General features: G+C 43.8%; 2 protein-coding genes across 2 annotated transcripts in view; one reads left to right on the top strand and one right to left on the bottom strand.

Moving 5' to 3' along the window:
* Window positions 1–10748, bottom strand: part of LOC137629643 (nucleoside hydrolase-like) — a 58695-nt gene extending 47947 nt beyond the window's left edge. Inside the window, exons 1-3 of the mRNA XM_068361163.1 lie at window positions 10628–10748; window positions 9251–9446; window positions 6809–6989 (exon numbers count right to left, since the gene is read on the bottom strand). Of these exons, the coding sequence (XP_068217264.1) occupies window positions 6809–6989; window positions 9251–9445 (376 nt within the window). The 5' untranslated portion in view covers window position 9446; window positions 10628–10748. The remainder of the gene's footprint in view (window positions 1–6808; window positions 6990–9250; window positions 9447–10627) is intronic.
* The window catches only part of LOC137629307 (uncharacterized), a 211968-nt gene that overhangs the window by 101174 nt on the left and 88410 nt on the right, over window positions 1–22384 (top strand). The gene's annotated exons all lie outside the window — the stretch shown is intronic.

Below are 22384 nucleotides of genomic sequence, written 5' to 3'. Positions count from 1 at the left end.
AGTAAACCGATTCTAGCGTTTCGTTCATTCTTTCTTAGCTTAAATGGTTTAAATTCTAAATAAAGGAACTTTTTATTTGGGAAACCTTTCAGTTTTTTCCTTTAGCAAATAACATGTTTTAACGATATATAATTGGGCTCTTCTCTCAGGTGCTAAATCAAGAGAGAAGAGAGAGAGAGATAGAGACGGAGGGAGAGAGAGGAGAATAAACGTTTCGTTCAAGCGGGTAACGTTGTTCTCGTTTTTTACTCTTCTCCCTAGTCACTGTAGGGGAAGAAGGTAAAACGTTTCTAGGGTTTTATTCTTGTTCCCAGGCTTTATGCGGTGAGAGATTGTAAACGTAGTTTATTTGATCTAGTGTTTAGTCTCTTTTCCAGCCACTGAATTCTTTATCTTTATTTATGATTTTCTGTTGCATTGTAAAACTTTTTTCGCAATTACTACCTTTTAATGAAGGATAGGATTGCGTGTTTCAGGTAGAAATCAGTTTAAGTTTCGATTTCAGTGAAATAAGTGCAAACAGAAAATCAAAAGTGATAAAGTGATATGCGCAAAGTGTTACAGTGTTGCGTCCGAGGGTTCGTCTGTTCGTGCCAGTTGTTCACCTAGTCCGGGACCTCTTACAAGCTCCCAAGCCCAGGGGAGAAGTAATGTCGAACGACTTATGGGTTCCACAGGCCTTGATCGACGAACAGACGTTTTTCCCTCCGTGGTTTCGGGCGTATCTACACACGTTTGCCGACGTGAGATCGCCCCACCCACACAAAGACGAGAGAGCCCATTTATTCCTCGTCTGCGGAAGAGGTTTCTCGTAAGAAACCATGGACCAAATCTTGCAGCTTTTAAGCGCAAGTCGGTCCCTTCCGCGCAAGTCCAACGGCCTAGGTGTAGCCACTGGGTCAGTTCGGACTCGCTGCAGTCATCCGACGACTGCACACCTCCCAAGAGAGGCAAGGTGGTACCGCAACAGGCAGTAACTCCGTCTGTTGCCGCACTAGCTGTTTTAGACCCTCAGTCACAACGGACAGTAGCTCCGTCTGTTGCCGTTTTTTGTAGACCCTAAGTGGTCTTTACTGCAGTCTATGCAGACTCAGTTAGCTGCGGTTATGCAGGAGTTTCGTGCGGAGAAGGTTGACACTGCTCTCGTTAGCCTACAACCTGCCACTGTTGTGCGCCCAGCTCACGCTGAGGCTGCCTGCTCCCACACTCCGGCTGCGGAGAGCTCCACCTCCGATGCGCAATCGACCCTGCCAGACGCATGTTAACGTTAGCCGACGTGCGGCTCCCTCCGTTAACATGCGTGAGCTACCGCATCAGCAGTGGGAAGGTGGAGTCAAGCTGCCGTGTTTTGACGCGATGCGTTAGTTTCCGCACCCACGGCAGTCCCCACCACGCACCACCACTCCGCTTTGGTTGTTGCCTGCTCCCACACTCCGACTGCGGAGAAGGTTGACGATGCACCCGTTTGCCTACAACCTGCCACGGTTGTGCACCCAGCATGGCTGCCTGCTCCCACACTCTTGTTGTGAGAGCTCCTCCACCCATGCGCTGTCGACCCTGCCAGACGCATGCTGACTCCCACAGACACACGGAGCACTCCGTTGCCGTGCGTGAGCTACCACAAGCTGCCGTGTTTTGACACGGTGTGTCAGTCTCCGCAACCCATTGTGGTTACCGCCACTCGCCCGCAGCAGACTAGTCAGTCAGGAGTTGAGGCTTCCCCACACAGCTTTGGTTGTTGCCAGCTCACAGACTGTCAAGCAGTTACATGACGTTGCCTTCTGGTCTGCTACTAATGCACCAGTGCTGTATGTCCTCACGCACCTGTTGTGGTTGACAGTTCAGTTTTTGACAGTTCACAGACTGTCAAGCAGTTACATAACGTTGCCTTCTGGTCTGCTGCTTTTGCACCAGTGAGACCCTCACTGAGATAACCTAGCTTTTCTCGGACATGGTTCCTGTAGATGAGAAAGTGCTGTTCTCCCTCCTTCTGATATTCCTTTGAGGACTCTGTCATTTGGAGAGGAGCCTTAAGCTGCTTAGCCTCCTATGGACTTTAATTAAAGCATAACAAGGCTTCCAGGGATGGTAAATGGTTCCGCTTCAGTCGCTAACCCCGTCTGTTGCCATACCTGCTCCCATAGACCCTAATGGGCTTTGTTGCATGACATGCAGTCCAAGCTTGTGTCCTTGTTAGAGGATTTTTTACGGAGAAGAACCTTCTAGCCAACAACCTTCCTACCGGTTGGTTGTACGCCCTGTTGACGCTGAGGTATCCTACTCACATCCGCCAGTTGAGATGGTTCCTCCACCGGTGCGACCCAGTGTGGGTTGCCAGTCGCACGTTGACGTTAAGCGACTCTCGGAGGTGGTTGTGGACGTTCAGTGTGTCACTAGGAAGACGTTCAACAACCAGCAGAGGTGACTTGTTGTGACGCAGTGCGGCAACCTCAGCAACCCTGTAGGGGGTTGACTGCACAACCCAGGCAGTCTAGACAGTTTCGGGTTGACGCTGTACTTCCTCGCGTCCCCATGGTTGACAGTTCACAGACTGTGCAGCAGTACCATGATCTTGTGTCCGGCTCCGTCACGCATCCACCAGTGCGACCGGATTCAGCGAGTCAGACGTTGCCCACTCCGTTGCCGTTTCCTCATCAGTTTCGGATGAGGAACCCTCTGATGAGGACATTGCTGAACAAGACGATCAACCCCCAGCCCTGCTATCCATCCAGGAGATGCTGAAGAAGGAACACTGCCCTGTCAGGCTGTGGATGAGTCTGGTTAGGACACTGTCATCCGTGGTTCAATTTGTGTCACTTGGAAGACTACACCTCCGTCCTCTTCTGTATCATCTAGCTTTTCACTGGAAAAGGACAAGACGCTAGAAGCGGTCTCGATCCCGGTTTCCGGAAAGATAAAGTCTGGTCTGACTTGGTGAAAGGACTTTATCAACCTTTGAAAGGGTCTTCCCCTGACTGTTCAGACTCCCAACCACGTTCTCTTCTCGGACGCATCGGACGTAGGCTGGGGTGCGACATTAGGCGGTAGGGAATGCTCGGGATTATGGAACTCGAGTCAAAGGACAATGCATTTCAACTGCAAGAAGCTTCTGGCAGTACGTCTGACCTGGAAAAGCTTCAGGTCTCTCCTTCAAGGCAAAGTGGTGGAGGTGAACACGGTCAACACCCTGCTTTGACGTACATCTCCAAGCAAGGAGGGACCTACTCTCTGACATGGTACGAGTTCGCAAGAGACCTCCTCTCCTGTTCAACAGGTCTAGACTTTTCACTAGTAACGAGGTTCATCCAAGGCAACTTGAATGTCATAGCAGTTTGTCTCAGTAGGAAGGGACAAATAATTCCAACATATTGGACCCTCCACAAGGATGTATGCAAGAGACTTTGGGCCACCTGGGGCCAGCCAACCATAGATCTCTTCACAACCTCGATGACCAAGAGGCTCCCAATACTTTGCTCACCTATCCCGGACCCAGCAGTAGTTCATATAGATGCCTTTCTACTAGATTGGTCGCATCTAGATCTATATGCATTCCCTCCGTTCTAGATTGTCAACAAGGTACTGCAGAAGTTCGCCTCTCACGAAGGGACAAAGTTGACGCTAGTTGCTTCCCTCTGGCCCGCGAGAGAATAACTCACCGAGGTACTTCGATGGCTAGTAGACGTTCCCAGAACACTTCCCCTAAGGGTGGACCTGCTACGTCTGCCACGCGTAAAGAAGGTACTCCAAGGCCTCCACGCTCTTCGTCTGACTGCCTTCAGAATATCGAAAGACTCTCGAGAACTAGAGGTTTTTCGAAGGAGGCAACCAGAGCGATTGCTAGAGCAAGGAGAACATCCACCCTTAGAGTCTACCAATCGAAGTGGGAAATCTTCCGAAACTGGTGCAAGTCAGTATCCGTATCCTCGACCAGTACCTCTGTAACTCAAATAGCTGACTTCCTCTTATACCTGAGGAAAGAACGATCTCTTTCAGCTCCCACTATCAAGGGTTACAGAAGCATGTTGGCATCAGTCTTCCGTCACAGAGGCTTAGATCTTTCCAACAATAAAGATCTACAGGACCTCCTTAAGTCTTTTGAGACCACGAAGGAGCGTCGTTTGGTTACACCTGGTTGGAATTTAGACGTGGTTCTAAGATTCCTTATGTCAGACAGGTTCGAACCACTTCAATCAGCCTCCCTGAAAGATCTCACCTTTAAGACTCTTTTCCTGATATGCTTAACCTCAGCTAAAAGAGTCAGTGAGATTCATGCCTTCAGCAAGAACATCGGATTCTCATCCGAAACGGCTACATGTTCTACAACTTGGTTTTCTAGCCAAACACGAGCTGCCTTCTCGGCCTTGACCAATATCGTTCGATATTCCAAACTTATCGTATGGTTGGAAATGAACTAGAAAGATTATTATGTCCTGTAAGAGCTCTTAAGTTCTATTTTAAAAACCTTTACGAGGCCCGTCTGAAGCTTTATGGTGTTCAGTTAAGAATCCATCTTTGCCTATGTCAGAGAATTCTTTATCCTATTTTATCAGACTGTTAATACGAGAAGCTCATTCCCTTCTGAATGAGGAAGACCAAGCTTGGCTGAAGGTAAGGACACACGAAGTTAGAGCTGTCACAAGTTCCGTGGCCTTTAAACAAAATAGATCTCTGCAAAGTATATTCGACGCAACCTATTGGAAAAGCAAATCAGTGTTCGCGTCTTTTATCTTAAGAATGTCCAGTCTCTTTACGAGAACTGCTACACTCTGGGACCATTCGTAGCAACGAGTGCAGTAGTGGTGGGGGCTCCACCACTACAATTCCCTAATTCCAGAACCTTTTTAATCTTTCTCTTGAAATATTTTTGGGTTGTTCGGAAGGCTAAGAAGCCTTTCGCATCCTACTTGATTTGGCGGGTGGTCAAAATCATTTCTTGAGAAGCGCCTAGATTAGAGGTTTTGATGAGGCCCTTTAGTATGGGTTGCAACCCTTCATACTTCAGCTCCTAGGAGTCGCTCAGCATCCTATGAGGATCGCGAGGCTCAGTAAGGAAGACGTACTTAAAAAGGCAGAGTAATTGTTCAAGTCGTCTTCCTTACCAGGTACTTATTTATTTTATGCTTGTTATTTTGAATAACTGCTAAAATGAAATACGGAATACTTAGCTCATAATAATGTCAACATGTAATGCTGGTCTCTACCCACCCCCCTGGGTGTGAATCAGCTATATGATCATTGGGTAAGTTTAATATTGAAAAATGTTATTTTCCTTAGTAAAATAAATTTTTGAATATACTTACCCGATGATCATAAAGGACCCACCCTTCCTCCCCAATAGAGACCCAGTGGACAGAGGAGAAAATTGGTTCTTTGTTGACATCGAGTACTTGAGTACCTACTTGACAGATGGCGCTGTTGATGTACACCCCCACCTGTATAGCGATCGCTGGCGTATTCCGCCCGTAGGTTTTTTCTGTCGGGCAGCAGGGCTGCAGCTATATGATCATCGGGTAAGTATATTCAAAAGTTTATTTTACTAAGGAAAATAACATTTTTCTTATAAGAGGTCCAAACAGGATGACCTCCAATTGGGTAGTCGTGAAAGTCTTTGTCAACCCTAAAACATCATAGCCAAATTACAAAAGCCAGGAAAATACATGATACAAGAATGCCAAAGCCAATTGAGGTCAAATTCGTTGTCAACCCAAAGACATCATACCCACATCACAAAAGCCAGGAAAATATTTGGTTCCGGAATGCCTAAGCCAACTAAAGTCAAAGTCATTGTCCTATGAGATAGGATATCATATGAAAGCATTGGTTGCCTATTGCTACTTCACAGACCACCCAACAAATTGTACAGATATGAAAGAATGGAGAGCGATCAACATTGGTGAGGTCAGGATGTCCCAGCAACTCTGATGGCACTTGTGAAATCATAAGAGGACACCAAAGATAAAATTACTCCCAAGAAAAGTTTATAGAGGATGTGATAAAACTAGCTCTTACAAGAAAAAAGATTATATTGTATGCTTTTATTCTTACATCCTTGACATGTAAAACAACCACTAATCATACAAGAAAAAGAATAGAAAAATAACAATGAACTCCACAAACAAAATTTGGATTGGTGACCAATAGATCAACAACATAAAGTAGCTGACTTGATGGCAGTTAAATGTCAGCAAAAGAAAAAGTTAGGGTTAAACTTTGGAAGTTGAAGGTTCCCTCCTCACTTACCACATCTGAATTACTTTATCGACTAACCTTGGATTTATACATCCCCAACAGTACATAGAAGGCACTACCCCATTTTTACATTAAACAAGTAGCAGACATAGAATCTAGACATTTAGTAGCTATGTATGATAAAGGGATCTTCAGATTAAAAAGATATTTTGTTTAAATATAGCCAGAAATATGTATGGTCATATGAATGGAGACCAGTACACATGGCACATTGATCAAATCTAGATACTGTATCTGTAATATCAAACAAGCATGTATTAATTTTCTTTTAATGATTAAATTTGTAAATCTTTAGCTTTTGTTTGAGACAAGGGTTGATATGCATACGGAGGACATTTTAAAGTTAAATAAGTCTTATTTATTTAGAGCCAATCTAGATTTATAGTAGATCCATTATACTATAAGGATGAAGATGCTAATTTCTGTATAACAAATCTTTTAAGATTAATCCCCAGTCACCAAAAATAAAGTTTGTAATCTTAATTAGGAAAAAAAGCATTATAAATAACTATATTTAGGTTTAATTACAATTCACAAACAATGAGAGAATTTATAATACCTGAATACTTTTTGACAAGATTTGTCAGTGCCCATACTGCATGTTCTTTCTGTAGAATTGACAAGGGTGGAGGCTGCTTGGAATGCTCGGCATCACCAAAACCATCGTGACCATGGAATGGTTCACCAATATGTTTCCATGGGTGAACTAATGCCTTGGAGCAACCTGCGTAAACTGGAATCTGAAAAAACATAAGTCTTTTTAAGATCACAAAAATTTTGGGTTATTATCTTTCAAAAGAAAAATTTAAACAATTTAATAATGTCGAGGGAGAACTATCACTTAACTTCACTAGAACCCTAATTTTTTAATGAAAGTTACCGATAATTATCCTCTGTACTATTCATTCTCAAACTGTTGTTACTGATGGTGTACAAGATAACTCCTGGCAATTTGGTGTCAGCAGTATTTGATGTTTTGGGGATGCTACTCAATCACAGCCTTGGTGAGGTGATTGTGGTTGGGATGACAGTGCCATGCCAGAAGATGCCCTTCCTGGCAAAAGGGGTCAAAAGATGGGCATGTAATCATTGAGGGCTATATTTCTGGAAAGGGATTCCAACCCCCAAAAAATGTAATCTCTTCTCAGAGGTTTAGCCTAAGTGATTTGAAGGACTCGCAAAACTGCAAGAGTACCACTAGATCTTTCTCCTAAAACCCTAGATGCCTTTATAAGTACCGTATACATCAGCTACGTGATGGTTTCTTCCTGATTCCAGAGGCAGTTCAGCAAGCAATTATTTTTCTCTTGTCTGTTATATCCCCTCTTGATATTGGAGCTGCCAGTGGATTACAAATTGCCTGCTCAGCTATGGAAAAGTTACTATGTAAATCTGCATATGAGGCTTTCTAGAGCTTTGCAAAGGCAAGCAAGATATCATGTATAGGCATCTTACAATCTGGAAAAGGTGGAAGAAGTGTTTCTATATAGTAACCCTATCTTGTCTGTACCTGTCTCCTTGATCCTTTGTGGATAGAGCCAAGGCAAATGATTCAGCTGTTAATACTTTGCTTCCAGAGAAGTGGAGGAAAACCTTTTTTCCCCACTGAAAAGGTGAAGAAAATGTTCCATTTTACAATCTGGATTAGCCCCTGCATCCAAGGCAGCCTGTACAATGTTGGAAAAGAGAACCATATATTCCAAGGCAGACTGTTCAGTGTTCCTTCCCGAAGAAAGATTCATCTGAGAGAAAGGGGATCCTCGACCTCTCCTTAAAACAAATACCGGTACCGTATATCAAATGCGATGTGTTCTCTTTGATTACCATTGTACAAGTCTGCCAATTACTACACCAAGGGGCCTGGACTTGCACTATACATCTCAAAAGCGTATACTAGCATGTTCCTATTGCTCATCACTTTCGGCATTACCTACGGTTTTGGCTTGGGAGGATTTCGTAGAGGCTCAGAGTAATGCGATTCAGTCTTGGTATAGTTCTAAGGGTGTTCACAAAACTAGAAAAGTCAGTGATCAAACTACTACAGTGTGGAGAGATTCAGATCTTTGCCTAAATGGATGACTGGCTAGTCTGGGCCAGAGACGAGATAATTATGCCTCACATACACAAATCATATCCTTAAGTTCTTCAGGGATTGCTGATGAACTTTACAAAATAAAGACTTAATTCCAGAGAGGATATTCATGTGGTGAGGTCTTCACCAGAACATATCAAAATCAAACCTAAGCCTTCCCGAGGCCTCTCAGCAAAGAATCTTACGCATAGTTCAAAGTTTTTCTTGTTTGGGAAGTTAATCAAACTACCATATTTTTCAGATATGCGTTTTGTTGATTCCTATGTGGTCATTTATATATCCTTCTATCAGTATCCCATATAACTATGAAATGTCTGTTACAGTATGTGATAGTCTTTCCCAAATTTCTAGCTTTCCAGCTTCTGCTATTCCTGATTGTGGCAGGTTTTTGCGCCATCCACTTCATATCATACCAACTGAACACAACAAACCCATACTTATTTGTACCACTTCTGGCTTTCCTGCTTTTTTCAATGATTTTTGCAACAAAGAATTAACTAATGTGAACCTTTTTTATTTTCCTCAACCCCATTGATTCCTCACAAAAATCCCTGCTTAAAGAATACTGGGAAACATTTCAATTTGAAAGAAAAAAAATTTGTCAATATACTTTTGCAATTTCTGTATGCCCTTATGGAGGAAATAATTTGAGTAATCTGCCATGCAAGTCTTATTCCAATGCTTGCATCAAAATATGACTATTCTTGATTTTCATAGTTTATCCAAATTTCTTCGAAGCTTGGTTCTATAATGATTACATTAATAAAAGAAGCAATGCTGTAATGGAAGTTACTGTATACTGTATAAGAAATACAGAATATTTTACTTGTTGATAGAAGATTTACACAGTATCTTGAAATAGGGTTCATAAAAAAGCCAATCGATGGAAAAAACACAACACATTCTTACCTCTTCTAATAAATCTGTTGTTTCCAGTATTCTTAAAACATTGTTATTAGTATTATCCACTGTGGTGTTGCCTTGAACTGTAGTGATGGCAATAACTTCAATTTGCTTCTTTTTATGAGCAGCTAAGGCCATGAGAATTGCGAGTGCATCATCTAACCCAGCATCTGTGTCGATTATAACTTTTGGGACAGACATCCTGTAATAAGTAAAATCAAAATAAAAAAAAACTTCAGTACTTTAAAGAACTTCAGTACTTTATACAAAGCATATATGGACCTCATTATTTATTTATTCTACAATATAATGTATTTTGAATCATAAAAAAATAAGTTCCGAGTACAATGTATTTATTAATTGCATTAATAGTGTACATAAAACTGCAGGTACTTGAATCAAAAGGTAAATAATAGTGTGACAGGCAGTGCTGAAACTTTTGATTCATTAAAACCTTGTTTCCAAGAATTGCATATACATTAGTGCACTGTATCAACGGAACTTACAAGCTATAAAGTAGAATTAAGAAGTATGCAAAAAAAAAAAAAAAAAATATAGCTGAAAGCTACTTAAACAACCTAATTGAATAAAGTCTGTCAAATAACTACATGCACCAGCATTTATTGAGTATAAACTAAAGGTTTGCTCCAGGAAAAATTCTAGGCCATAGTTGTTTGTTTGGAAAAGTAACACTTACAAATGATTAGAATATGTTAGCATATTAAAATGCTACCATTGATCTTATAAAGGTATTTTTCTGTTAATATAATCAAACATATTATTCACCACAGATGTTGAAGTGGTTATGAAAAATAAATATCAAGTAAATGACCTGAGGATTTCCTAATGAAAAATTACCAAATTGAAAGAAACGTTACAGAACTTCAACCACTCTAGAGTTGATATGCTTTCTCTCAATGAAACCATTTATACAAAATCAAAGGCAATAAACAGAACTTGTAATTCAAGATTTTCAACAGAATTCATAAATGCAAAGGAAAAAATTTATGACCATACCATATACTGTATTATGTTATTGAAAAAGATTGAATGACTTCCCACAGACTTTTATATAGGTACAGTACTGTACTGTATATGTATCTACGGTAATTCAAGATTTTCAACAGAATTCATAAATGCAAAGGAAAAAATTTATGACCATACCATATACTGTATTATGTTATTGAAAAAGATTGAATGACTTCCCACAGACTTTTATATAGGTACAGTACTGTACTGTATATGTATCTACGGTTCTCATTTTTTCCTATAAATGTTTTAAAAGCATTCTGATACAGCATTAATGTTAGTAGTTGGGATAATGACCTAAAGTAAGTAATGACATAAATTCCAAGTACTGCAACAAACAATAAAATTTGCTACCTGTTCAAGATCCTGTAATCTGAGTACAGTATATCAATACAAAAGTGAGAGCAAACTGTCCATACAGTGCTGATGAAGATAACTAACACACAAGAGTGCAAACCTATATTGGCTGTTATCAAACTGCCTATCATTACACAAGATAAAAAAACATTTGGTGTCATTAGATAATAAAAAGCTACACAACGTTTTTTCATTAAGAATTTTTTATATTCATAATGAAACTGCAATCACACTTGCTTCCTACAAAATGCGAAGCCTCGTCTAAAGAGTATTGAGCATGCAGGAATATGCAATACAGTACGTAGTTTATAAAACGTCTTTATTTTCCCATAAGTAGGGGTGAATGATTTGCTGTACTTGATTCTAAAACGAAAATTGAGTGAACAAAGCACAATCGGGAAGACACCAATATGCCAGTTTTAGCAATCTTATCTAAAGATAACAAAAAGATAAACGGTTTAACACGTGTCACCAATAACTAACTTCGGAATTTTACCTTATGTCATGATGATATCTCTCCCATTCTGAAAATGATTTTTGAAGTAAAGCAGAGGAAAACAGATATAAAAGAGTTACAGTAATTATACTCTTTTAAAGAATATAGGTCATGTACCAGTAGCTATATAAACATAACAAATTTTACAAGTAATTTGTATTTTCCTAGCCATACAAGCTTGAGGCTTTTAAAATAGGGAATGTTTTAGTGGAACTGAATGACAGGTGGTGATTGCAGGTGAGTAGCCCCGCCCACTTTCCCATCAAAGTCTCTTCACTTTTCATCGTCTCAGGATTAAGAGGAGTTAACTTTAAAAGACTGGTTTGTACAGCTAGGGAAAATAAAAATTACCTTTAAAAAAATATGTTATTTTCCTTAGTAAAATAAATTTTTGAATATACTTACCCGTTGATCATGTAGCTGCAGCTCTGCTGCCCGACAGAAAAAACCTACGGGCGGAATACGCCAGCGATCGCTATACAGGTGGGGGTGTACATCAACAGCGCCATCTGTCTAGTAGGTACTCAAGTACTTCTTGTCAACAAAGAACCAATTTTCTCCTCGGTCCACTGGGTCTCTATGGGGAGGAAGGGCGGGTCCTTTAATTCATGATCAACGGGTAAGTATATTCAAAAATTTATTTTACTAAGGAAAATAACATTTTTCAATATTAATCTTACCCGTTGATCATGTAGCTGATTCACACCCAGGGGGGTGGGTGGAGACCAGCATACATGTTAACATTAGAAGCTAAGTATTCCGTATTTCATTTTAGCAGTTATTCAAAATAACAAACATAAAATTAATAAGTACCTGGTAAGGAAGTCGACTTGAACAATTACTCTGCCTTTTTAAGTACGTCTTCCTTACTGAGCCTCGCGATCCTCTTAGGATGCTGAGCGACTCCTAGGTGCTGAAGTATGAAGGGCTGCAACCCATACTAAAGGACCTCATCACAACCTCTAATCTAGGCGCTTCTCAAGAAAAGAATTTGACCACCCGCCAAATCAACCAGGATGCGAAAGGCTTCTTAGCCTTCCGTACAACCCAAAAACAACAATAAAAAAAAAACATTTCAAGAGAAAGATTAAAAAAGGTTATGGGATTATGGGAATGTAGTGGTTGAGCCCTCACCTACTACTGCACTCGCTGCTACGAATGGTCCCAGGGTGTAGCAGTTCCCGTAAAGAGACTGGACATCTTTAAGGTAAAATGATGCGAACACTGACTTGCTTCTCCAATAGGTTGCATCCATTACACTCTGCAGAGATCTGTTTTGTTTGAAGGCCACTGAAGTTGCGACAGCTCTAACTTCATGTGTCCTTACCTTCAGCAAAGCATGGTCTTCCTCATTCAGATGAGAATGAGCTTCTCTAATCAAAAGTCTGATGTAATAAGAAACTGCGTTCTTCGACATCGGTAAATCAGGTTTCTTAATAGAGCACCATAAAGCTTCTGATTGTCCTCGTAATGGCTTCGTACGTCTTAAATAGTACTTAAGAGCTCTTACTGGGCAAAGTACTCTCTCTTGTTCGTTTCCAACCAAACTGGACAGACTTGGAATCTCGAACGATTTGGGCCAAGGACGAGAAGGGAGTTCGTTTTTAGCTAAAAAACCAAGCTGTAAGGAACATGTAGCCGTTTCAGATGTAAATCCTATGTTCCTGCTGAAGGCGTGTATCTCGCTGACTCTTTTAGCTGTTGCTAAGCAGACGAGGAAAAGAGTCTTCAAAGTGAGATCTTTAAAAGAGGCTGATTGAAGCGGTTCGAACCTTGCTGACATCAGGAACCTTAAAACCACGTCTAAGTTCCAACCTGGTGTGGCCAACCGACGTTCCTTCGAGGTCTCAAAAGACTTAAGGAGGTCCTGTAGATCTTTGTTGTTGGAAAGATCTAAGCCTCTGTGGCGGAAGACTGCTGCCAACATGCTTCTGTAACCTTTGATCGTAGGAGCTGAAAGGGATCTTACCTTCCTTAGGTGTAAAAGGAAGTCAGCTATCTGAGTTACAGAGGTACTGGTTGAGGATACTGAATTCGCCTTGCACCAGCTTCGGAAGACTTCCCATTTTGACTGGTAGACCTTGAGAGTGGATGTCCTCCTTGCTCTGGCAATCGCTCTGGCTGCCTCCTTCGAAAAGCCTCTAGCTCTTGAGAGTCTTTCGATAGTCTGAAGGCAGTCAGACGAAGAGCGTGGAGGCTTGGGTGTACCTTCTTTACATGCAGCTGACGCAGAAGGTCCACTCTTAGAGGAAGAGTCCTGGGAACGTCTACTAGCCATTGCAGTACCTCGGTGAACCATTCTCTCGCGGGCCAGAGGGGAGCAACCAACGTCAACCTTGTCCCTTCGTGAGAGGCGAACTTCTGCAGTACCTTGTTGACAATCTTGAACGGGGGGAACGCATAAAGGTCTAGATGGGACCAATCCAGAAGAAAGGCATCTATGTGAACTGCTGCTGGGTCCGGAATCGGTGAGCAATAAATTGGGAGCCTCTTGGTCATCGAGGTAGCGAACAGATCTATGGTGGGCTGACCCCACAAGGCCCATAGTCTGTTGCAAACATTCTTGTGAAGGGTCCATTCTGTTGGGATGATCTGACCCTTCCGGCTGAGGCGGTCTGCCATGACATTCATGTCGCCTTGAATGAACCTCGTTACTAGAGATATTCTTCGATCTCTTGACCAGGTGAGGAGGTCCCTTGCGATCTCGAACAACGTCATCGAATGAGTCCCTCCTTGCTTGGAGATGTACGCCAAGGCTGTGGTGTTGTCGGAGTTCACTTCCACCACCTTGCCTAGAAGGAGGGACTTGAAGCTTCTCAAGGCCAGATGAACTGCCAGTAGCTCCTTGCAGTTGATGTGCAGTGCTCTTTGATCCGAATTCCACGTGCCCGAGCATTCCCGACCGTCCAGTGTCGCACCCCAGCCCGTGTCCGATGCGTCCGAGAAGAGAAGGTGGTCGGGGGTCTGAACAGCCAGTGGTAGACCTTCCCTGAGCAGAATGTTGTTCTTCCACCAAGTCAGTGCAGACTTCATCTTCTCGGAGATAGGAACTGAGACCGCTTCTAGCGTCATGTCCTTTCTCCAGTGAGCAGCTAGGTGATACTGAAGGGGTCGGAGGTGGAGTCTCCCTAACGCGATGAACTGGTCCAGCGATGAAAGCGTCCCTATCAGACTCATCCACTGTCTGACTGAACATCGGTTCCTCTTCAGCATGCTCTGGATGCATTCTAGGGCTTGACTGATTCTGGGGGCCGACGGAAAAGCCCGAAAAGCTTGACTCTGAATCTCCATACCTAGATATACTATAGTTTGGGATGGGGCGAGTTGGGACTTTTCCATATTGACCAGGAGACCCAATTCCTTGGTCAGATCCAGAGTCCATTTGAGATTCTCCAGACAGCGACGACTTGACGCAGCTCTTAAAAGCCAGTCGTCCAAATAGAGGGAGGCTCTGATGTCTGCTAAATGCAGAAATTTGGCAATATTCCTCATCAGTTTGGTAAACACTAGAGGTGCCGTGCTTAGGCCAAAGCACAGGGCTTGGAACTGGTATACCACCTTCCCAAAAACGAACCTTAGAAAAGGTTGGGAATCTGGGTGGATGGGGACGTGAAAGTACGCGTCCTTTAGGTCTAACGAGACCATCCAGTCTTCCTTCCTGACCGATGCTAGAACCGACTTCGTCGTCTCCATGGTGAACGTCTGCTTGGTGACAAAGACATTCAGAGCACTGACGTCTAGCACCGGTCTCCACCCTCCTGTCTTCTTCGCCACTAAGAAGAGACGGTTGTAGAAGCCCGGGGATTGATGGTCCCGGACTATGACTACCGCTCCCTTTTGTAGCAAGAGAGACACCTCTTGCTGTAAAGCTAGCCTCTTGTCCTCCTTTCTGTACCTGGGAGAGAGGTCGATGGGAGTTGTTGCTAGAGGGGGCTTGCGCAAGAATGGAATCCTGTACCCCTCTCTGAGTAACTTCACAGACTGTACGTCTGCACCCCTGTTCTCCCAGGCCTGCCAGTAGTTCTTGAGCCTGGCTCCCACTGCTGTCTGAAGAAGGTGGCAGTCAGACTCTGCCTTTTGAGGACTTGGAACCCTTCTTCTTGTTGCCACGTTGACTAACGGCACGAGTACCTCCTCTGCTGGAGGTTCTGCCACGAAAGGGTGGAATGAACCTAGACGCTGGTGTGTCCATCCTAGGTCTAGGCACGGAAGGTAAAGCTGTGACTTTACGTGCGGATGACGCCACCAGGTCATGAGTGTCTTTCTGGATCAACGAGGCAGCAATCCCCTTGATCAGCTCTTCAGGAAAGAGACACTTCGATAGCGGAGCAAACATCAGTTCTGACTTCTGACATGGGGTGACTCCCGCCGACAAGAAGGAGCAAAGGTGATCCCGCTTCTTGATAACTCCAGACACGAAAGAAGCCGCAAGCTCGCCAGACCCATCCCGTATGGCTTTGTCCATGCAGGACATGATGAGCATGGCCGAGTCCTTATCCGAAGGGGAGGTCTTCCTGCTCAAGGCTCCCAAACACCAGTCCAGGAAGTTAAAGATCTCGAACGCACGGAAAACTCCCTTCAAAAGATGGTCCATATCCGAAGAGGTCCAGCAAATCTTGGAGCGTCTCATAGCCAGTCTGCGGGGAGAGTCTACCAGACTTGAGAAGTCGCCCTGGGCAGAGGCAGGAACTCCCAAGCCGAGAACTTCTCCCGTGGCATACCAGACGCTAGATTTGGAAGCAAGCTTGGTCGGGGGAAACATGAAGGATGTCTTCCCAAGTTGCTTCTTGGCCTGCAACCACTCTCCCAGCACCCTTAAAGCTCTCTTGGATGAGCGAGCGAGTACGAGCTTCGTAAAGGCAGGAGCTGCTGACTGCATGCCTAAAGCGAACTCAGAGGGAGGTGAGCGTGGAGCTGCAGACACAAACTGGTCCGGATACAACTCCTTAAACAGGGCAAGGACTTTCCTAAAGTCTAAGGAGGGAGGCGTAGTCTTGGGTTCATCTATGTCGGAGTGTTGGTCGTCCAAATGCGCAGCTTCGTCGTCATCAGAGATTCCTTCATCCGAATGCTGAGGAGGAAGCGGCAAAGGAGGAGATAAAAGCTGAACGGCTGAATCCGGCAGCACGGGTGCATGCGTAGCTGCACTGGATCCAACATCATGCCGCTGTTGGTCAGTCTGAGAGCTGGCAACAACCAAAGCGGAGTGGTGGTGCGTGGTGGGGACTGCCGTGGGTTGCGGAGACTGCCGCATCGCGTCAAAACACGGCAGCTTGACTCCACCTTCCTGCTGATGCGGTAGCTCACGCATGTCAACGGAGGGTGCTGCACGTCGGCTAACGTCAACATGCGTCTGGCAGGGTCGACTGCGCATCGGTGGTGGAGCTCTCACAGCCGGAGTGTGGGAGCAGGCAGTCGCAGTGTCAGCTGAGCGCACAACCGTGGCAGGTTGTAGGTTAACGGGTGCAGCGTCAACCTTCTCAGCACGATACTCCTGCATGAAGGAAGCTAGCTGAGTCTGCATAGACTGCAGCAAAGACCACTTAGGGTCTACAGCGGTTGGTGCGGCAACAGACGGAGTGATTGCCTGCTGCGGAACCACTCTACCTCTCTTGGGAGGTGTGCAGTCTTCGGAAAACTGCGGCGAGTCCGAACTGACCCAGTGGCTACACCTGGGCCGTTGGACTCGCTCGGAAGGGACCTTGCGCTTGAGAGGTCGTGAGACCTTGGTCCAGCGTTTCTGTCGAGAAACCTCTTCCGCAGACGAGGAATGAATGGGCTCACTCGTCTGTTTGTGGGTGGGACGATCTCTGCAAGATACGTCCTCAACCACGGAGGGTACGTCTGTACGCTGATCAAGGCCTGTCGAACCCTTTGGTCGTACGACATTGCTTCTCCCCTGGGCTTGGGAGCTTGCAAGAGGTCCCGGACTGGGAGGACGACAGGCACGAACAGACGCACCCTCATGCGTAACACTGACACTTTTCACTGCACTGACACTCACTACACTTCCCACTGCACTTTTCTCCTTCAACTCTTTGACGTCAGCCAAGAGTTGATTGCGGTCATTCGCTAATGACTCAACTCTGTCACCAAGAGCCTGAATGGCACGCATCATATCCGCCATCGAAGGTTGATGAGAGCTAGTAGAAGGGTCGGGTGTAACCACTACAGGGGAAGGAATAGGTTGTGGGGCATGGGGAGAGGAAAAATCAATAGAGCGAGACGAACTCCTCCTGATCCTATCCTTCTCTAGCCTACGTGCATTCTTAAGGAATTCTTGAAAATCGAATTCCGAAAGCCCAGCGCATTCCTCACATCGATCTTCCAATTGACAGGCTTTACCCCTACAATTGGAACAAACGGTGTGAGGATCTATAGAGGCCTTCGGAAGACGCCTAGAACAGTCCCTAGCGCTACACTGCCTGTACTTGGGGACTTGAGTAGGGTCAGACATCTTGAATTAGTCAAAAGGGGGAAATCCAAAATCTATCCAAGTCGTCAACAAATAATCCAAAATCTAATCAATGAAAGCGATAAAGTATTGATGATAACTTCTGTACAGCGAAAGCTAATAACTAGAGAGAATACTTCACCAAATAGCGTGAAAATCAACTCCAGAAACAACAGCGTATCAAGTAGGTCTTGCCGGTGGCACGACAGAGAGAAAATTGGTTCTTTGTTGACAAGAAGTACTTGAGTACCTACTAGACAGATGGCGCTGTTGATGTACACCCCCACCTGTATAGCGATCGCTGGCGTATTCCGCCCGTAGGTTTTTTCTGTCGGGCAGCAGAGCTGCAGCTACATGATCAACGGGTAAGATTAATATTGAAAAATGTTATTTCCTCCTATGAGTATACAAACATTTTGTCCTTTAAAATAGGGAGACTCACTTATTGGTGGGTATGAAGCTCCCCTAGCACCAAACTGGTTGTTCCTTTTCTTCTCTGGGATATGTCAATTTCCCTGATCCCATATGAAAGTAATGGGAATAAGTAGGCTGATAGAGCCTGGTAGGTATGTACAGTACCTGGTACTTGGTCAATGAAACAATCTTTTATTCATAACACAATCTTCCTACTCATTAAGGGAGGATTAGGGAGAACGAAGTCTTACAGACCCAATCTAATAAGAAGAGTGCTAAATAATGTAGCCTACTAGCACCAATGTCAGATCCAGCATGAAAAGAACAAATGTTTCATCCCTAAGTGAGGGAAAGGAAAGAAGCAGAAAAGCCAGTCATTCTACCTATCTTCCAGAATTACTCCAAACAAAACACCATAGATAAAATGCTTCCTGTCCTGTATGGGAGCTGGGTAGGCTACATGAGTAATGCAAATACTTGAGCAGTCGCCACGGGGACAAGAACAAAAGAGTAGAAGAACTTTGGGGTATATTTCCTTGAATATAAGGCTACGAAGGTTGTTTTACACTTCCAGACTCCTTAATCACTTGGCTAACAGCAAAATTCTTCAGTATAAAGTGGGACCAATACTGTACCCCTGACTTCATGAGTTCTAGTTCGAGATGGTACCTCGACCCCCTCAATGGTTATTACATATTCTCTTTATTATCTTATATATAAGGCCAGAAAGAGAGTGTTCTTTGATACCTCTTTCTTAGTCTGCCAGTGTTAAAAAAAGAGTCACTGACACTCAGGCCTGAGATGTTGAGTCCTTTTCATATAGCACTGCAGAACCCTTATGGAACACAAAGGCATCTCCTCTTGATTACCATCTGACACTTAATGAAGTGAGAGGATGGAAAGGATCTCAAAACTGGGTTGTGCGCTGATGGCAAGTACGTGATCTGCGCTAGAGATACTTAACAGATTAGGATACTGCTCAGCTTTTGGCCATCTGAGAGCAACAAGGCTCATCTGAGACCTCATGACTGGGTTGATCAGGCGGCAAATCTTCATCGAGATGTATCTGCTTGACAGCTCTATGGCAATTCATCTCTCAGATGTGCATCTGCTTTGTCGAATTGCACAGAGTTGGGGAAACAGTGTCTCCTTGCTTGTTCGTGTTGTTGCTCATCAGCAGTACAGAGTGATTACTCAAACATTCTTGGAAAGCTTGAAATATTTCCAAAACATTGATGCAGATGCATTTCTTCTCCTAACCACACACCTGAGTTGATTAGTCAGATGAAGACCCCACCCCTCCTCCGATGGACCTGAGAACAGTTGCATTTTTGGAGGCAGGGAGTTGAAGGACCCCCCTCATGAGGTTTTATTCATCCAACCACCAGGTAAAATCAGCCTGTACCTCCTGTCCCAGTGGAAGAGGATACAAAGGGGATAACGGGAAGCCACACAATGATCTTCTAAACACCACTGAAGAGATTTCTGTTGGAGACATTGGTGACTTCCCTGAGGAACTGGCTCTTCCAGCAAGGAAAGGTGAGCTAGAAGACTGCCAATGTTAACCAGGAAGGTCTGTCTGCATAGAACGGTTGTAATATCTCTCTCCGAGTTTGCTGATGTGATCACCTAATGAAAAGAATCTTGCTGATGCTGTCTACCAGCATGCCTAGTTATTTCAACCTCTGCTATGGTGTGAGATTTGAATTCTCATAATTTATCAAAATTACCAGGTTGCAACAAATGCAAGAAGGCAATCTCAATCTTGTAGCAACTGCCTCTCTGATACATCAAAGAAGTGTCCCGTGCAAGTGAGACCCAAGCTCCTCTCAGTGTCAACACTTGAGTGAACACATGGAGAACAGTGCACAGTCTATAACTGGCACACCTACTTCATTGAGGAAGAAGGGGAGTACCTCGGAGAGGACGATAAATGGGGACCTTGGAAGTATTGTACCCGTTCTTCAGATCCTCTGAAAGCATTAAGTCTCCTTCTCCATTCCATCCTGAAGATCCTCTGAAAGCATTGAGTCTCCTCCATTCCATCCTGAACCTGATTGCTATACAAACTGGCTAAGGGGAGATAGGTCGATGATCAGTCTTCAGACCCTAGTTGACTTCTCACCAAGGAAGAGTTAACTGCAAAAGCCCGGAGATCCATCTCACGTCTTCGAGTGCTCTCTTCTCCAACATCCCTCTTACCTCTGCAACAATGCTAGGGCTTTCAACAATATTAGAAGATTATTACAAATCTAATCAGACTGCAAGATAAGGGAGGGCTGGCAGTTCAGAAAAGGTAGCATATATCTTCCTGGCTAGTACAGTGGTAATGTGTTTACCTAGCATTCGCATGCTAGCAGATAGATCACCGCCTGGGACCGTGAGTTTAAGCTATTTACTGGGGAGGCCACTACTTTGGTTGGGCACCACAGTTGGGGGTTGGGCTTGCTCAGCTGACTTTCTTGTGAGCATCTATTCTGATGAAACTGGAACTGAAACCAAACATCTTTAACCTTTACATCCATCCTGAAGGACACTAGCCTAATTACATAAGGTTAGGTTCTGTTTTTCTTAAAGGTTGCCCAATGTCATGCCAGGCATCCCCCTACTTGCAACAGCAGGAGAGGGGTAACTCCAACCTAAACATCCCTCTCTACCTCTGTCTACCTTCCTGAACTGGTCAGCTTGTGGACTCTACAAGGGCTATGCATGCACAGATCCTTCTGAGTGAAAGATGTTGCAGGTGGTCCTGATTGGGTTCTAGAGAAGGTTAGTGACCTTCTTACCTGCCAATCCTTCAGACATGGCTACACTTTAAGGTATGTTCGTAGACACCCTCAAAGGGTTGGCCCCTATAGAAGACTGCTCGGTGAATCGAAGAGCCTTGCAAAGCATTTCCCCTCTTTTCTACCATCACCTGCTTATGACTTCTCACAAGAGTGATGTGGAACCTCGCACCAAGCATTTCTAAACATCTGTGTTATCTCAGGAGCAACTAGTTTAAAAATTAGGATAGGAGAGCCTCCCTCTCCTTCAAATCCCAATTGGCCCATGGATTTGCTGCATTGTGTGATAAAAAGGTCTGTACCTTTCCCCTAGACAGTACAAGTCTCCCATACTTCTCCAAAGAGTCAGGAGTTAAATAACATAATCATCTTCGTGAAGTACAGTATGTAATAGTGCCTGACCACTGGTCTATTTATATGACTGCATGGAGGGTGGCCATGGCGAAGTTTCCATGATAGCCAACTCAGTTGCCAGAAGCTGACACCATGGTCGCTGAACCTTGAAAAAGGCACACTCATGCCATAAAAGCTCTGAGTAATGTGCATCTATCACTGGTTTAGACATAAACCAATGAGTGTCCATTCTTTCACCCACAAGCAAATTTTTCTGCTTCGTTACATTAATAACATGAAGCCAAAATCAACCATTGAAACTAAAAGGTAAGAGAAAAAGATTAAACAGCCGGGGATAGGATGCAACATTACATCTGTACTCACTGCAGATGAAGACAAAAGTGAAGTCTTTGACAGGAGGCAGAAAGGGCTACATACTCGTACTTACCACCTGTCGTTAACTACCTTGTTAATGATCTCAAGGCCCATTCCACCTCCGCTAAAGACATTCCCAATTTCAAAGAACAAAATGTTTGTATATTCTTAGGAACAAATTCAATTACAGTAAACAATACCAGCGGTCATATGAGGATGACTGTTGTGTATTTTCCTTAAGGGCATTACTGTACTTGTGGCAGCTAACCCAGCTCTATTCATATCTTTATATACTTTCTTGCTTTTTGAGTTGAGGCTTGATAGGGTGTCAAATAGATAGGTTGGCCAAGGCACTAGCCACCCATTGAGATACTACCACTAGAGACCCATTAGGTCCTAACAACACTCAAGGGTTAAGTACTGCACTGTAATTATTCAGTGGCTACTTTCCATTTGGTAAGTTGAACTATGGTTAGCAGCTCTTCTAGGAGAAGGGCATTCCAAAATCAAATCATTGTTCTCTAGTCTTTGGTAGTGCCATAGTTTTTGTACCATGGTATTCCACTGTCTTAGAAGACTATTATATCTGTTTCCTTATTTCCTCTCTTCACTAGGCAATTTTTCCTGTTGGAGCCCTTGGGATTACAGCATCCTACTTTTCCAACTAAGGTTGGAGCTTAGCTAGTAATGATAATAATAAATGAGCGGAAAAGTCTCAAATTTAATTCATTAAGAAGTAGTTTGAATTCACTATTCAAGTTCTGAGGAGGTCTGTAACTTACTGGAAATTCAACTCTACAGGTATAGCTGCTGTAAAAGCTTGGCTGTAATTCCCTTTGAAGGGCCAGATGACTATTACTAGGAAATTTGTTAAGGCCAGAAAGTTTCATCTTCCA

The sequence above is a fragment of the Palaemon carinicauda genome, chromosome 37 (genome assembly GCF_036898095.1).
Source record: "Palaemon carinicauda isolate YSFRI2023 chromosome 37, ASM3689809v2, whole genome shotgun sequence".
Lineage (NCBI taxonomy): Eukaryota > Metazoa > Arthropoda > Malacostraca > Decapoda > Palaemonidae > Palaemon > Palaemon carinicauda.
This window is presented reverse-complemented; position numbering and strand designations above follow the sequence as displayed.